Source organism: Plectropomus leopardus, chromosome 6 (assembly GCF_026936395.1).
Source record: "Plectropomus leopardus strain MGB_pleo_1.0 chromosome 6, ASM2693639v1, whole genome shotgun sequence".
In the NCBI taxonomy this organism is placed as follows: domain Eukaryota; kingdom Metazoa; phylum Chordata; class Actinopteri; order Perciformes; family Serranidae; genus Plectropomus; species Plectropomus leopardus.
Window position 1 is genome coordinate 5,351,452 of NC_142181.1, and position 17,018 is coordinate 5,368,469.

At 39.7% G+C, this 17,018-nt stretch overlaps 1 protein-coding gene across 7 annotated transcripts in view; it reads left to right on the forward strand.

Annotated features, from left to right (window-relative positions):
• Positions 1-17,018, forward strand: part of LOC121942956 (chloride channel protein 2) — a 169,437-nt gene that overhangs the window by 83,816 nt on the left and 68,603 nt on the right. For all 7 annotated transcript variants that reach the window (XM_088078573.1, XM_088078574.1, XM_088078576.1 and 4 more), the window contains 7 exons: positions 2,450-2,583; positions 5,638-5,715; positions 10,383-10,461; positions 10,886-11,011; positions 11,750-11,834; positions 15,621-15,722; positions 16,386-16,470. In XM_088078573.1, the coding sequence (XP_087934699.1) occupies positions 2,450-2,583; positions 5,638-5,715; positions 10,383-10,461; positions 10,886-11,011; positions 11,750-11,834; positions 15,621-15,722; positions 16,386-16,470 (689 nt within the window). The remainder of the gene's footprint in view (positions 1-2,449; positions 2,584-5,637; positions 5,716-10,382; positions 10,462-10,885; positions 11,012-11,749; positions 11,835-15,620; positions 15,723-16,385; positions 16,471-17,018) is intronic.

Consider the following 17,018-nt stretch of genomic DNA (forward strand, 5'->3'; position numbering starts at 1 on the left):
ATGTCATGGGAATTCTGCGGGCACAAACTCTGTGTGGGCCTGGATTCACACAGGCCAAGGTTATTTTTAGTATTATTAATAATACAAATAACCTTGTATTCCATAGGGCATCCATTATTATATGGAGTTTATTATAAGCGACAATATTAGATATTAAAAATAAGAAAATATTGTTTAAGATCTCTGCTTATATTCTCATGTGTTTTACATACTGACACACAGTGACTTTTGACACAACTGACACAATATATGATATGTGAGAGATGCAATGGTGTGTGTGAAGTTCATCAAAGATTATATCTGCAGCAGGAAGTGCTAACATTTAGGAGGCGGTTACTGGACATGTAGACACTTTCCTTACATTTTTCCAAAGCTGTTCAGTTTATTGACAGAGTCGATAAATATATAAATACAAGCATGATTTAAAGTAAAATTAGACTTGTGAAATGGGACACCCTGATAAGCTATTCAAGCTTGTAAATAGGGGCCCGGACATTAACAGACATAGTTTACGGATCTAAATTTCATCCTGCAACTTAACTTTGATCTAAAACTAAAAGCATTCAAAAAAAATTCCTAAAAGTATAGTAACAAGACCCTTAAAGTATAGTTATTATCTATAGTACAGTAAACAAGGGAAATTAAACCTTGATAGCTTTCCCACAGTCTTTTCAGCTACTCTGTATTGTAAAGAACTCCCAAACACATTAAACACCTGTGTGTAAATTGTACTCACTACAGGTTAACACACTGTGAATCTCCTCCGCGCCTCTTCAGACTCTGCCCCTAAGGGCTCTGCTTCCTCCGCAGAGGCATCCTCTGCTCCTCTGCCTCACTATCAGATGAAGGAGGCAGATAAATCCTCCACGAGCTCTATGCACAATTCGAAGCTGTAGTATTCTCTATAGCATTCAGGTTTGGTTTGTCTGTATTCAGTGCAGTACTCCATCAGGTGCCTGAAGTAATTTCTGCTGCAGGTGTAACAGAGACTTTGCTGTCAGTCTAAGTAACAGAGGCTAAAGAGATGGGTGTGCTGCTGCGAAGCTGTAACCACTGCTATCAGCGGGACACACCTCCTTTTCCCTTCCACTCCTCACAGCACTGAATCACTCTTTTAGACTGTGTCGGAAGGGGGACTTTTTTTTCTTTTAGCTTACTATAAAAAAAGAAGCCAGAATGTGCTGTGGAAGTTATTTTGGAGGTATCCCGTTCCTAAAACTCAGAGGCAGCATAGCTCGTAATTTCCTGCAGGCTACATAATGGATTATTACAAAACATCCAAAAACGTAATCTATAAAATATAAAAGTCTGAAACTTTAATCTGATTCTCATTGCAGAAGTTGCCACCCACAGAAGTGTTTTATTTGGCAAAAAGGTCATTGAAATTTGGCAAGTAATTAATATCTCTATTAGCAGCATTTTAATTAAGAAAATGATATTCTGTGAGGGTTTCTCTAAAATTAGAAATGTGTATTTTGCAAATAATAATACTATTTTCAGACTGTGTTAATTATCCAGCCAAAGAGTCCAAATTAAATAAAACAAGCAGAGGCAGCTGAATTCTAATTATTACAGTAGTTCCATGCAGAGGCATAGTTACTATAAATGAAGACGTTTAACCAGATGTGAGGCTTATCCTCAGGACTGGTTCAATAAATTGGTTATAAAAAAGCTTGGTTGAGGAGACTGATGTTACTCTTATGTCGCTAAAATGAAGCAAGCAAGCGAATAGACGGAAAACGAACGTTTGTTTTTGTTTTTACGCTCTTTTTGTAGGGTAAAGATTTGCTTTTCTATTTCATTTGTTTTGTTTGTTGTTGTTGACAAACAGGTGATTTTTTTAGAATTTATTTTGCATTTAAAAAATAGCTTAGGAGTCTATATTACCAAAGTTAAGGTTTTAACGAGTATGTCGATTGGTTATCAAACAAATGCAAGAAATGAACTTTATAATCTTGACTTTTAGATTTAGTGCTTTGAAATCAGTGATTGACTTTTAGATTTAGTCCTTTGAAATCAGTGCTGTGCTGCTACAACAGCGACTGAAACCATAACTTAAAGGTAGCAGACAACTACCTAATGGTAAATATGCACATAATGATGAATATGCAGGAGCGCATGTACAAAATATGCAGCACATTTCAATATATTGCATGAGGGTGCAGGATGTATTATTACAGTGGATATCTCTGCTGTACAATACATAAGCATCTTGGGAATAATGTCAAAGATGTTACTTCCTCACACTCTGATAGTTTTTGTTCATTTTTTTTTTTTACGTTTTAAACTAAATTTATGCCCAGATCTTACATATAGCTCCTTTAAAGCCATGATGTGATTGATTAGTGTTCATTTTGTTGGTGGCGTCAGTAATGCGTCCTCTTAGAGCTCCGCCGCTCGATGCGTTTGGTTTCTCTGTAAGCTGACAGTCAGCTGTGCTCCCCTGCAGGCTCAGGTATTCCAGAGATGAAGACCATCCTGAGAGGAGTTGTGCTAAAGGAATACCTCACCTTCAAAACTTTTGTGGCCAAAGTCATCGGCCTCACCTGCGCCCTGGGCAGCGGCATGCCCCTGGGCAAGGAGGTAACACACACACACACACACACACACACACACACACACACACAAACAGTCCATGAGCCCCTACACGCCTTTATGTACAGCACTGTATATGCCCATTTTTCTGCTTGTAGTCTTGAGTGGGACTGCGACACCATTTGACAGACACACACAAACACGCACACACACACACACATGCATACGCATACACTCGGCACAAGCTGACAACTGTCAATCACTGAGTCCATCAATATGTGACTCAGAGGATGAGAAGAAATACAGACTGCTCATATGTGTGTTCAAGAAAAAAAAAACTTGAGTTAAATTGACTCATACATGCTTTCATGTTTTTGTGTGTGTGAGTGCAAAAAGTGTATGTGTCTCTGCGACTGACACATACGAACTGTCCATTCCAGAGCCATCTCATTATGGCTGACTTTGTGAAATCTGTTTCCACTTTGCCTTTTTCTGTTGGCACTGCCAGCAAAGTTCAACTGCCGACCCAAATTCAACAGTTATGTTGTTTGCTGACACAGTTTCAGTGATTCACACTATAAAAAATTGTTTGTGATAAAATACAGAATCCAGACTGGCACCAGGCAGCCATCAGGTTTGAATGCCAGCTTACACAACATCCATCCGCTAAATATTAGCACACAGAGTACCAGCTGCCTGTGGCTTCAATTCAAGTCATTATCAGTCATCAAAGCCCATGTAGGTCAGTGTGAAGTGCAGGAACAGGTTGGAGAGCAGGTTGTGCAACTGTAAAACCCAGTCTACAGAATAAATGTTGGCAATATACAACTCTGAAACCACGGATATGTTACATTAGTACGTTGATAACATATATGTTGAAACACTGTGGTTAATGTGTAGGTTTAGGCACAAAAGCCACATGGTTATAGGTAGGAAAAGATCATGTTTTGCCCTAAAGTACCCAGTGGCAAAAAATTACAGCGGCATCTCAGTAAAGAAACAACCCCTTTTTGTGGCAGTAACGCAGAAAAAAAGCAGTGATGACTGGCTAAAAAAAAAAGACCACTTTCATGGCACTATTATGACAGGAAATCCCTATCCCAATTGGAATTGCAATAATGTCTCAGTAAAAAAGAAAAAAAAAAACAAACCAAAAAAAAAAAAAAAAAAAAAAAACGCTTTTTGATGCACTATTCTGTCAGGAAACTCACCAGTATCTTTGCTATAAAACAACCCCTTTTTCTGGTACTATTGCATCAGGAGACAGAGTGATGCCTTGGTAAAAAACAGCCACTTGCCACTTTGTGGCACTATTGCAACAGGAAAAGTCAAGCCAAGTTAAGTCAGTTTTATTTATAAAGCCCATTATTACAAAACACAGTTTGCCTCAAAGGGCTTTACAGCATACGACATCCCTCTGTCCTAAGACCCTCACATCGTCTCAGGAAAAACTCCCCCCAAAAAAACCCTGTAATGGGGGAAAAAATGGAAGAAACCTCAGGAAGAGCGACTGAGGAGGGATCCCCCTTCCAGGACGGACAGACGTGCAATAGATGTCGTAAATAAAAGCAGCAACTCTTTCATGGGACTCCCCCGGCAGGAAACACAGTGGTATCTCAGCAAAAAGCAACTGCTTTTTGAGGCATGATTCCAGCAAGAAAAGCAGCAATGTCTCGGTTAAACACAACAGCTCTTTGTTGCACTATCAGCTATGAAACGCTGCGATTTTCTAGCAGTATCCTGGCTGGAAATGCAAGGATATCTTGGCAAAAAAAATGCTTTTCATTTCAATGTCTAGGCCAAAATGCAACGATGTCTCTGTAAAATCAACCTGTCTTCATGACTCTGTCCAAGCAGGAAACACCGCATTGTCTCTCTAAATATAAATTGCTTTTTATAGCACTATACTGGCTTGAAATGCAGTGACGTTATGGTAAAAAAATTACAACAAAAAAACAACCTTTAACTGCACTATTCCCAATGGAAACACAGCGATGGGTTGCTAAAAAATGGTTAGTTGTTTGTTGGTGTCTGCAGCTCTTCAGGTGTCTGTAGGTGAAACACCATAAAGTTGACTCATATGCTAAGTCACTTCAGAAACGTTGACATGATGATTATGAGATGTACACATGTTATGTATCTGTGGTTTGCAGAAACGTACAATGCCAACATTTTCTTCTGCTGACCGAGCTGGATTGAACTGTATCATGCCTAGAATCAGTGCATGCACACAGATGGAACTAACATGCTACAATACATGAACTTCCTCGAGAAGCATAACCATCCCGCCTGATTTACATGCCACTTCCTACATCCCTGCAGCATGAATTACAAATGATTCATAAATGGCGCACGATGGGGCTGATATGCTCAGGTTCAGGTCAAGTGTGAAATCTGTGAAGGGGAAGAAAAACTGCAGAGGAGTGTGCAGATTTGACTCCAGACCTTGTCTAAACCAAATGGGAGGGAGAATAATATTTTTCCGGAGATTTCAGAATCTCCTCCCTACAGCACCTGTGCAGATGTTGTTTCTGTCCTGAGGACGTGTGTGTGTGTGCGTGCGCGTGTGCAGCGTGTGCATGCGTGTGCATGCGTGCGTGCGGTCGTGTGCGTGTGCATGCATGTGTGTATGTGTGTGTTTGTGTGTATATAATGTAGTTTACATCACTATTTCTCAGTGTTTTTTAGCAAAAGCATTTTCAGGTAAGTATATCATCCCCCAAAAGACTGCCTAGCCTGAAGACATACTTGGAGGAGAATACATTTTACACACACACACACACACACACACACACACACACACGTAGAAGCCTCAGGCCCTTTTGGTAGTGCACTACTGTAGCAGCAGCCTCCACAGTTTGGATGCAGTGCAGGCCCCTCGCTTACTTTATCAGGACCATGATGTGATGCTCTCACTTTTTATCCTGTTGGTTCCACTTTGAACTTCATCCCTAGAATTTTTAATACTGACAGCAGACTTTGTAGTTGCTGGGTGTGTGTTTTTAAAGCGTTGTTACGTGCCGTCTTGTGTTGCTCAAAACAAAGGGGAGAGAGCTTCTTGACTTGTGACACGTTGATCCACGTTGTTTTCTGTCCTGTCAGGGTCCGTTTGTGCACATCGCCAGTTTGTGTGCTGCTCTCCTCAGCAAGTTCATGTCTCTGTTTGGAGGAATCTATGAGGTGAGTCTTTTTTTTAAATTTAAGTTCTCTTTCTGTTTTTTGCCCAACTGCTGAGTTGATTTAACTTTGTTTTGCTGGTTTTGCTTATATTGAAACCTTTAATTATGTTTTTTATACACCATATAACTGTCTCAACTTCCAACTCAACTCTAATACCATTATTTGATTCCATCTCCTTCAGATGAGATGAGAAAAAAAATGTTGATGCACTCAGTCGCCTTCGGCACATTTGTTTTGCCTCTCAGGCTGTTTATGGGCTGTAGCCAAAAATGGCAATGCCTACTTTGTTTTATTCTATTAGGAATGAGTCCTAAACCCTCGAAATGAGTTAGCATTTTAACGCTCCCTGGTTCCCTCTTCTCACTGTCAGGTTTCTTTAATGGGTTTTTGGTTAGATGCCTGAAATCTTAAGAGACTGTCACGTTTTGCTCAGTGATATAAAATTTGTCAGTCAATACCCTGCTTGTGAATTTTGAAGCTTTTAGGTCTCTAAAATAGGCGGCTGCTAACAAGCAGCTAAATGAGACTACAGAGCGTCATCACGTCGAACATGGCTTCACAGTGATAGTGTGATAGAGATGTTACACAGAAAAAAATAATAACTTGAATCTGTTACACATAAATGATTAATGCTTTTTCCAAATTAAAGTTCAATTCACACTTCTGCTTGGAAATGGAGTTGAGAAAACTCAATTCATTTATGTCTTACCGACCAATTATTTAAGTTGTTATGAATTCTCTGTTTTTCAGTGTATCTTTTTACTTCTGGTGATTGCACCCATACTTATGAAAGAAATTCTGCTAATTTGCTCTGGTTTCAAAGAGTTAAATTCAAATCTGCAATAACTGATTTTTTGTCCACCTGAGGGCAGCAGAAACAAGTTGTTTATACAAAATGAACATCACCTTTTAAGGCGAAAAGGGGAACTTAACAGCAATTTGACGAAAAAAAAAGAAGTTGAGGCTTTTATTCAGAGCAACTCAAGTAATTTAGCATTAATTCCTTAATCGTGAAAAATTGTTTGGAAAAGCAGGCGGGGAAATGTTCAGAGAGTGCTCGAGGAATGAACGTTGAAGAGGGATGGGTCAAAAAGGGAAAAAAGCTGACATTTTTGTTCAAATGAGAGGAAAAGGCCTGAGAAAATGTGAGACGATGACAGCGGGTAAATTGCCAGAGAAACAGGAGGAAAGAGTTGGAAAAGTAAAATAAGAAATTAATGTAGGAAATAATTACAGACACTGGCGTTTCGCATCATCGTGCTTCTTTATTTTATCTCCACAGATGAGTCTTTTGATGCTTGAGAGCAGAGAGAACACGAGAAATGAGCTCACTGATTTAATTTTTAGTTGCTTTCCTTGTTTGTCCCTCTGTCATTAGTTGAGCTAAAAAGTGAGAAAAAAAAGCTGTGCATACAGACACGAAATTCACTTTTTTTTTTCTTCGGGAATCAGTTTCTTTCATCCCATGTAAAGTCAACAACCAGTAATAACCCATTGTATAAATGTTTAATCAGTATGGTATTTGTCAGCAAATGAGATTTTTCATCTCGGAAACTATCTTTGCCCGGAGGTGCGAGAGAAGGCAGAAAGGAATGCAGTATTATTTTCTTCTACATTATCCAATGCTTTTTCTCCTCCTTTTGCATCTCTCTTTTCGGAGTCTGGGAGCTGAAGGATGTCAGAGTAAATCTTGACTCTTATTTCTCTCTTTCCTGAAGATGTGAGCACCTCTCTTGAGGGATGTCATGGTGGAAAGTTGGGACTGAGAAGAGCATACCCAGCTTGCAGGGAACATTCCCACAACATTGGCTAACGTTACCCATAAGTTGCAATAATGTTTTAAAGGAAACATTTTAAGGATGTTTGTCATTTCACTAAGATGTAACGTTATAACTGCAACATTCTGAGGATTTTTTGGTGATGTTGAGAGGTGATAGATCATAGAATTCACATTTATAAAACGTTCCTACAATGTTACATGAGAACAAAGGAAAACCATCTTCAAAGCAACATTCAGAACTTGTTTTTCAATAAAACGTTCTGTAATCTCAGGCCTCAATATGTAATGTAATGTGATATGTTCACAAAAAAATATATAGAGAATGTTACCCTAACTTTAAAAACAACTTTCTGGGAACAAAAAAAAACAAACTTGCAGCTGAAAAAAATGATCAAAACGTTGCACTGGTTGCATTGTATCATTCTCAAATGTTTTTAGAACCAAAAATTACTAGCTGGGTATAAAGGGTGGTGAGACCAATGGTGCATCCCCAATACGGATCATGCAAAGGAGATTTGGAGGATCAGCTGGATTGACCATTAATGTTCATGTGGAGGATGGAGGGAAAAACGACGTTACCCTTTAAAAAATGTTCGTCTTGGCGAGAACAGGAGATCCATCACACAGATTATTGTTTGTGGAGATAATGTGGATGAACACGCAAGAATCTGACATCCACTTCGATATTCAAGTTTCTCTCTTCTACTTTTAATTTTTTCCATCCGTCTATCTTACGTTTTATCTTCTCCAAACATCATCATCCCCATTGTCTCAATCTAACCCTCTGTAACTCTTTTCCGCTCTCTCCGTCCCCTCTAGAGTGTTGTGCTGCATTTTATTGCATATTAATGCTGAGAGAGTGTGTGTGCGTGTGTGTGAAGTGTCCCTCTGCAGCAGTATCTGGTCCTCCTCTCCAGAGTTTGAAGTACAGTATGCTAATGTAGCGTGTGGGCTGTAAAAGGCAGCTTTTTGTTTCATGTGCTTTTAGGTAGCTTGTTGTACTTAAACAAAAAAAAAGCACATGAGTAGATGAGGACTCACGTAGAGAGCACCATTGTTTAAAAAGACAGACGCTGGATCTGATAGACTGTTTTTATCAGATCTAAATGTTGCTAAATCACTGGAGACTTTGGTGATTAAGCTGAAAAAGAAAATTCGCGTTAGTATTTGTTCAGTCCTACAATGATGCACACTGAGTTAGTTTTGACAGTTAAAAACAAAAGTCTTATCCATTTTTTTATGGCTTAATGTTTTCTCTTACTCCCATGCTTCCTGAAGGAGCCCAGTCTTATAGGTATAAAGGTAACTTAATCACACAGTTCCCAGCATGCTCCACAATCCATGTCCATCTCACCCACAGCTGAAGTCTTGTCTGATTGTTTCAGCCTGCAAACAAACTTAAAGTTACCATAGATAAATATTTATTCTAGCATCCAAAGTCCACACCATGTTTGTAACCCCTAAAACAAAGTCCTTCCTTTTTGTTCCCCCTCAAGTTTGTTTTATACGTATTTTTTATAAGTATGTTTTATAGTCACCGTATCATTGCATCATATACTGATTATACCATCTTGTTTTAATTTTTCATTGAAGCTAATCACACTGAGTGAAATGTTCAAACCCAACAATATTTGGCTCATATGCTTTATGGTTACTCTTGTTGCTTTATGCTCACTCTTGTAAAAAAAAAAAAAAAAAAAAAAAAACAGTCCTTGCCGCACCTCATCATCCTTGGAAGACGATGAGGTGCGACATGTATGCTGCAGGACCCATCTCAAAATTAGTTGCCCCGCTGTAGGTGTCCTGGGTGATAGTCCTGTGTTTGTTTGGCTCGAGGCAGACTTTGTCATACTGCGTCATCTGACTCATCTGACCTCTCAATCACTACTACAGCCACTAGAGGTCCATGCCTAACGATGAATTGTGTGTGTGTGTGAGGACAAGCTGAATATACTCTATCCTTGTACACGCTCATAAAAATGTAAAACGAAAAAGGATTTAAGAAGTGGAATTATTTCAGCCTAGTGGCATTTTGTTAAAATATTCATTCAAGATTAACCTGTTTTGCAGTGTAAGCTGTATTTGTGAAATATCTCTTGACCATCCCATTATATTATACCCAGACCATATTACTGTGTGTGTGTGTGTGTGTGTGTGTGTGTGTGTGAGTGTGTGTGTGTGTATCTGTAAGCCACAGTACAGCATGCTTATCAAGAGCTCTGCACTGTAAATTTGCAAGACCAGGATAAATGAGTGAGTGTACAGTCAAAGGGAAAACACACACACAGACACACACTAACCTCTCTTTATCATTGTCATGCTGCTTGAAGGAAGCCAGTCTCATAGGAATGAAGGTAAGAACAGGCATGTTTAAAAAAAAAAAAAAAAAAGACTCAATTTCCCAGGATGCACCAGGATTCCTTTACCCTCCGGTCATGCAGCACAGTGTTATCGCTTGCTCTTTTCCTATCTGTCTAACTGTGGTTCTGCTGTAACCCTTCATCTGATGGAAACCTCAAATTATTCTCCTTAAGCTAGAGAGTTTTGGGATGTCTTGATATGGACTTTGCAGTTAGAGATGTTATTTAAGTGCTTTTAAAGCTTGAAACTACTTTATCAACTTCTTTCTTCTTTCTTCTTTCTACTTTTTGGTAACTTGTTAAGTTTTGTGCTTCACCAGCTTTTAAAATGTCTCTGTTCTGCACTGTCAAAAGTCAATTTTGTTAGTAGTTTAGAGAGACGGTCAGCATAGTCAGTGTATATATTCAGTGTGTTATAATCGATTTTTAACCTTTTTATTCATTCTTCTAGCCAGTTACTTAAATGGCTCGACGTTTCAAACAGTGACTGAAATGTAACTGTGTCTGCGTTTGTTTGTGTGTTTCAGAATGAGTCGAGAAACATTGAGATGCTGGCAGCAGCCTGCGCTGTGGGAGTGGGCTGCTGTTTTGCTGCCCCCATAGGAGGTGAGTCTTCGGAGAAAAATATATTGTTACACAAGTCTGGCACACAACACACTGGAGGTGTATGATTGGAGTATCAACTGCACATCACATAAAACAGTAACACAAAGCTAGCTTTATGTCACTCAGTAGGGATATTATAGTAAAGGCAATATCTCTGTTTTTACATCTTATATTATTCTATGTTAAACTTTCTGCATGTCTAGAAATGTTAATTTTACTTCTTTAAATCCCTGCATATTCCTATTTGAAATGTTGTATAAATATACCTCATGCCTCTTGGGCAACAACATCATTATTACCATAATACCAGTGTTTTTGTACTTTATTTATAATGATACCTGAACCAGGCTTTTGCAAGTACTTTATTGCATTGTGCAATGTGTGTGTGTGTGTGTGTGTGTGTGTGTGTGTGTGTGTGTTCCAGGTGTATTATTCAGTATTGAAGTAACATCTACGTTCTTTGCGGTGAGGAACTATTGGAGAGGTTTCTTTGCTGCTACCTTCAGTGCCTTCATCTTCAGAGTACTGGCTGTTTGGAACAGAGACGAAGGTAAGATGGACTCAAAATGCTGTTTATTAATGGAAGTATGGAGGAATGATTTAAAATACGTTTTCAATTCACAACATAAAAAGTTCCAAACAAGGCAGTCACACTACAAAGCCCAGAATACTGTACACTGAAAACTCCTTGTCAGTAGAGCGTTATTGCCTCACATGTTTTCAGAAACATATTTTAGTGCACTATTTAGCTATAAAATGAAGTTTGTTGAACTCACTAATCTTATTAATGAAATTATTAATGAAGGCAAAATTCATTTGACAGATGTGCTCTGTAATCATGTGCGGCTGCGCGCCTCTCTCATCGAGCAAAATTCAGGCCTTCCCACCAGCAAACAACCCCAAAGATCAAGTTTGTGTAAAAACTAAGTTTCAGTTTCCAGAAGCAGCTTCTCAAACTTGTAGCCAATCAAATGGCTTCTCTAGGATTTCCACTTCGTTGTTAGCCCAAGTTTTTGACAACTCTTACTGTGGTTACAAGTCTATGGTCTGGCTGAGTTAGTTTGGGAGTTGTGGTCAGCACCTCTGCAATAAGCTGAACTTTTTGTTTACTTCCTACTCCTTACCTCCCATTAGGGACAGAGCTTTGACTGCTGGAACACTTGCACTGTCCATTGCAACGGATTGCAAGAGCCTAGAATTTGACTTGGACCTTGTCTTATGATTTGGATAGTTGTTTTGGCAGTGGCCTGTCTCTTTTCTGACTCTTTTTTTATTTTATATTCTCCAGAGACCATCACAGCCCTTTTTAAAACCCGCTTCCGGCTCGACTTTCCCTTTGACCTCCAGGAGCTTCCTGCCTTCGCCGTCATTGGGTGAGTCCTGACTGGTAATGGTCAGTTTTACAAAGACATATGGGCAGAAGTATGTAATAAATATCAGTATAAAAATAAATACAGAAGGAGATTTTTTTTAACCGTGTCTTGGTAAAAAAAAAAAAAAAAAATACAGTGCTGTTCATAATTATTATCTGCCTTCTGTGTTTTTTTCATGTACAGTAAGTGGACAAAATACAGACAGCTGGTGGAAGGAGAAGGAGCAGATAGTGTTGATATAACGTTAGTTGAGTGAAACATGATCCCGAGTCTGTGCAGGACGTCTTATTTTGAAAATTGACTACCTGCACAGTTGCTTGACTTCCTGCCTAGTACAATCTGCTCTGTGTGGCTTGACACAGCTGCCGTCAGTCTCCAGTAAAAACAGACTTGCCGCGTATTTTTGGCGGAGCAAAGCGCCAAACAGCATCTGGGACGCTGCTGAGACGCTCAGAGTTGGCCCCGGTGGAATCTCGAACATTGTCTCGAGCTCGTGATCGGCTGTGGAGGCTGTGCCGTGGCTAATGCTACGCTGACAGACCTGGTGGAATTTAGGGGTAATAATGACAAAATTACGCACGTCTCATAGGAAACAATGAGAAAGTAACAGTATTTTATATTCAAAGGGTCAAAATTCAACTTTACCTCTGCAAAAACACTTCCAATCATTACTCAACGTCATAACTCAGGAACAGAAGCAGAGACGTTTTGTCGGACGCTGGATTGGTGACACTAATCTTGAAAAAAAACTGTGCTAATTGTTTAGATATTTTTCGCTGCCGGGTCAAAGATATGTGTGAAGCATTCATGTTTTCACAGATATTTTTGTAAATAGTAATTGCAACTTAACTAAAGCACAGGGGCAAACAACTGTGATGACCTAATTCTAATTAAAGATTTTTAACCATTAATTTACATTTTAAAAGGCCGTTTATAAATATCTTACTAGAAAGTGGTGAAAACTAACTTTTGCCAACACACACTAAAATGAGCGCAGATTTGGTTTGCTGTAAAAGTCCACAGAAACTTCAAATAAATTCAAACTCTGACTCGTTGTTTTGCATATCTGGCTGTTCCGACAGGTATTCCATTTACCTCGACTACAGTGTGGATTCAGACATTATTCAGGAGCTGCGCTCGCTGTGGCTTGTGAAGGTGTTACTTCAGGGTAGACTGCAGGAGCCACCTAACATGGATAATTCAGCCGGCAACAGTTGCTAGTGCACTGAGGGATGTCTTATTTTATCAGCCGTAGCCTGAGGGCTCCTGCATAGCTGTGAACGAGACCAAGAGCTCCTGGAAAGAAGCAGGTGGAGAGATGGAAGCGGCACTCACTCTCTCTCAGATGAAAGTGCACGCGTATGTGTAACTCTGTGTAGGCCCAAAAGAAGAAAATCCCTCCATTGTTTCTTTCTCAGCTTTTGCTCCTCATCTTTTGCCTCTTTATTTTTTGGTCCAGAGGTGTTAACATCCACTGTTGCATCAGTGACCACTGTAGCCCCAGTTTTAGTATGCTATGTGTGTGCTTGTGAGGACGAGACAGTGTGCCGGTGCATCCATGTAGTTTCATCTTCCTCTGCCAATAGCTGTCAAGCGAGGAAAGTCGGTCAGTGTCTCAGTCAACTAGGCCAGAAAGAGTTAGCGCTGTGCCTCATGCTGCCAAGGGCACGTCTTTCAAGAGTCGCACACTATTCTGCTTACTGTTTACACCTTTAGGCCTCAGAAGTGAGAATCACTGAAACACAAGGAGGCCGAAACACAACCTGATTCCTGCAAATACATGCAAATACATGCAGTGCAGTGATTATATAAGTATATGTGTTAATGCATATTTCACTAAAGGTGTGAGGAGCATTTAACGACAGCCATCACATCACACTCCAGTGGGCATTTTCAAGATCGCCCTGTTGCGTCGTGTTGTATTGTTTGTTGTTGTTGTTGCAGCAAATTTATTTTATGTTTGAGAAAAAGTTGACCTTAAAGGTTCCCTGTGGAGGTTTTTATATAAACAAACAGATGTTTACATTCAATGTTTCTTACTAAAACACATTGTGGGTGTCCCTGAGGTCTGACGAGCATGTTGAATGCCTTTCCTTCCTTCCCTGCAAAACATTTGTAATGGTTTTCGTAAACAGCTTTCTTGTGCTCTCAGCACATCCTCATACTTGGAGGACAGAGTCGGCTGTTTTCCTGCGACTCACAAAACGTCATATGTGACGGTTGGAGTTTTAAACACATGGGAAGCATTTCAAAATGGTCACAGTAACACACCAAAACTAGGGGGACAGATCAAAGACTGTAAAGATAATGGGTGTAGCTACCATGATGTGACCTACTGGTTTGTGGACTCCTGTTTTGAAGCCTCGAGTTGGCTGCAGGGAAACTGACTCCTCAATTGATAATAGGGAGTTTTCTACAGTCACCATCTTGTTTTTTTGCAGCCAGAAGTGACTATATTTGGGCGAAAGGCTTTACACTTTGATGCGAGGTGTAGATCTGACTGAAAGGCCGAGGACACTATTAGCAGACAGCCTGTCACAGAAAGCACCCGTAATTATGCATAACTCTAAGTCTTAACAGAATGTGAATAAGTGAGGTCTATAGAAAATCGTCCCCTGCACAGTTGTCATGAATGAGGAAATTAGCGATGGAGACCAAAAGCATTTGTGTCCCAGGCTGTTTAACATGGGGGTCTATGGGGATTGACTCACTTCCAGAGCCAGTCTCAAGTGGCCATTAGTGGAACTGCAGTTTTTGACATTTTCATGTCAGCTTCATTTTTCAGCACCAGAGTTTGACGCTAATGCAGTTCTTTGGTTTCCTCACCAAGTCTATCTGAAGCACCTTTGCCTCACCAGACCCCTAAACCTGCTTGACCTCGTATAGCACCCTAACCCTCATTCTGGTCCTGACCATAAACCCAAACAGGGATTGAGACATTGGTACACAGAGTCCTTTTAAGGGAACAACCACAAAGAACACATGCCGTGTTTTCCTCAGCTGCACCACGGGGGCAAAGACTCCCTCATCATCCCGTTCATTATTTATTCAGAGGTATTTGACGGAATTAATAATGCAGCAAGATAAATTTATAAGCATTAGGTTGTCTGTGTAGCCGTCTGAGTCTATTCTTTCTCTCCCTACCTCTCCCTCCTTTCTTTCCCTCTTACTGTCATAAAGAGGACTCCCACAGTGCTTTTAAATGTGTGCTTATGTAAACCTCTTCTTGTGCTTTGACTCCCCCACACATCCCCATCTCACTGTGTGCTCTCTCCTTCTCCCTCTCTCTGTTGTAATTCCCTGTTCATTTTTCATCGCTAGTATGTTTACCCTTTAACGTTCATCTTTGTTTTTTCTCTGTTGTTTATTTTCTGCATCTACAGCTTACTGTGCCCCTCCTACGTGTTTTGTAGATGCTCTTGTTCCTCCTTTAAATTTACATAACAGTATGTCTCATACAGTATGTGGATTGTATCCACTATAAATATGATTCAGTTGCATTATTTGCACCTACGGTTCAGTATCACTGACATCCGCCTCCAGTGTAGTAGAGACTCATTACACTAACATTTTTTTTTATTGTAGCCAAATATGCTGGGGACATGATTATTTTAGAGATTATATCATTAATGCTTTGGTTTCTTTAAGCTTGGACTAATTTATTCCATTCAGTTTCAATTTGATCACACAGAATTAATTTTCAAGACAAGTTGAAGAATGTCTCTAACTCTTTCTCCTGCCGTGTGTGTGTGTGTGTGTCTGTGTGTGTGTGCGCGCTCTCTGCAGTATTGCCAGTGGTTTCGGTGGGGCTTTGTTTGTCTACCTGAACCGACTGATTGTGCAGTTCATCAGGAAACAGAAGGCCATCAACAGATTCCTCATGAAAAAGTGAGTTTAACAAGTTTTGGAAAGAAACATTTTCTCAAGTACTGTTCACCTTTAAAAAAAACATCTATGTATTGATTTTGTAGAGCAACATAAGAATACAATAAAACACAAATAACAACAGCAAAACAACAACAACAAATAAATAAATAAATAAATAAAAACAATAAAAACATAAGAATTGCATAAGCAGAAAAAGAAGACAAATCCAACAAACGAAGATAAAACATTGGTGGTAATACGGTAAAGAAAAAAAATACATACGTCATCACGAGTTGCAGGTTATTGAAATATGATACAGTGATACAATTCACCTGTTAGAGCGTTAACCATTCACTTCAATTTTCAGATCAGATTAATGACCAGTTGCCAGAGTTTCTGACAGAGTTTCTTCCTGTTTGACACAGTTAATCTTATTTTCTCCAAATGTGCGACATTTGCTAATTCCTTCAGTCACATATCAAATGTTGGGAGCTTCTCAGATTTCCAAAATTGTAGCAGCAATTTCCTTGCTAGTAGTGTGGACAGAGAAGATCTGAGCTTCGTACCAATTCTCTCCGCCTCAGCACTGCACGTCTTACTTCACTATATTTACTTGTGTGCTAAAATTACTTTTATAAGATATGATACTGATTGTTTTTTGTATATTTTACTCTCTCTTCTCAGACGGCTTCTGTATCCAGCGCTGGTCACTTTGCTTGTTTCCACTCTAACATTTCCCCCTGGCTTTGGACAGTTTATGGCTGGCAAGGTAGGTTCTGCACACGCACTCAGCACATGCCATTATTTTTTGTACACACTGCACTGCAGCCATTACTGTAAATCAGCAGTGTGGAAGAAAGCTTTTGTTATCTGTAATGACTGCACCAAAACATAATGGGCTGTATCTAACATGCAGCGCAAAGTAGCACACAGCACTGCGCAACTAACATTGCTACTTTCAGAGCGATGCAGTTCTCATTTTCACAGCCAGCTCCCACGTTGTGTAAGTAGCAGATGTACTTGCGCCCATGAGCGCGTAGGTCTTAAAATAATGTGTGGTGAGGTGCATTGTTGGCAAAATACTGTTTGAGACACAATTAAACAACAAAAACCTGTTGTAAAGTCAGAGTGACACAGTATTTTCTTGCTATTAAAATAGCTCTTTATTCAGATAGTGTGATGAGCCTGAAGAAATGACTTTACAGAGCGTGTACACTCTGCTTGCTATGCTGTGTTTACACTATAGTCGACAACGCAACAGCATGACTACATTATCGCTGAGAGGCCTTCGAAGTGATGCTCAAGCACTAAAATTGT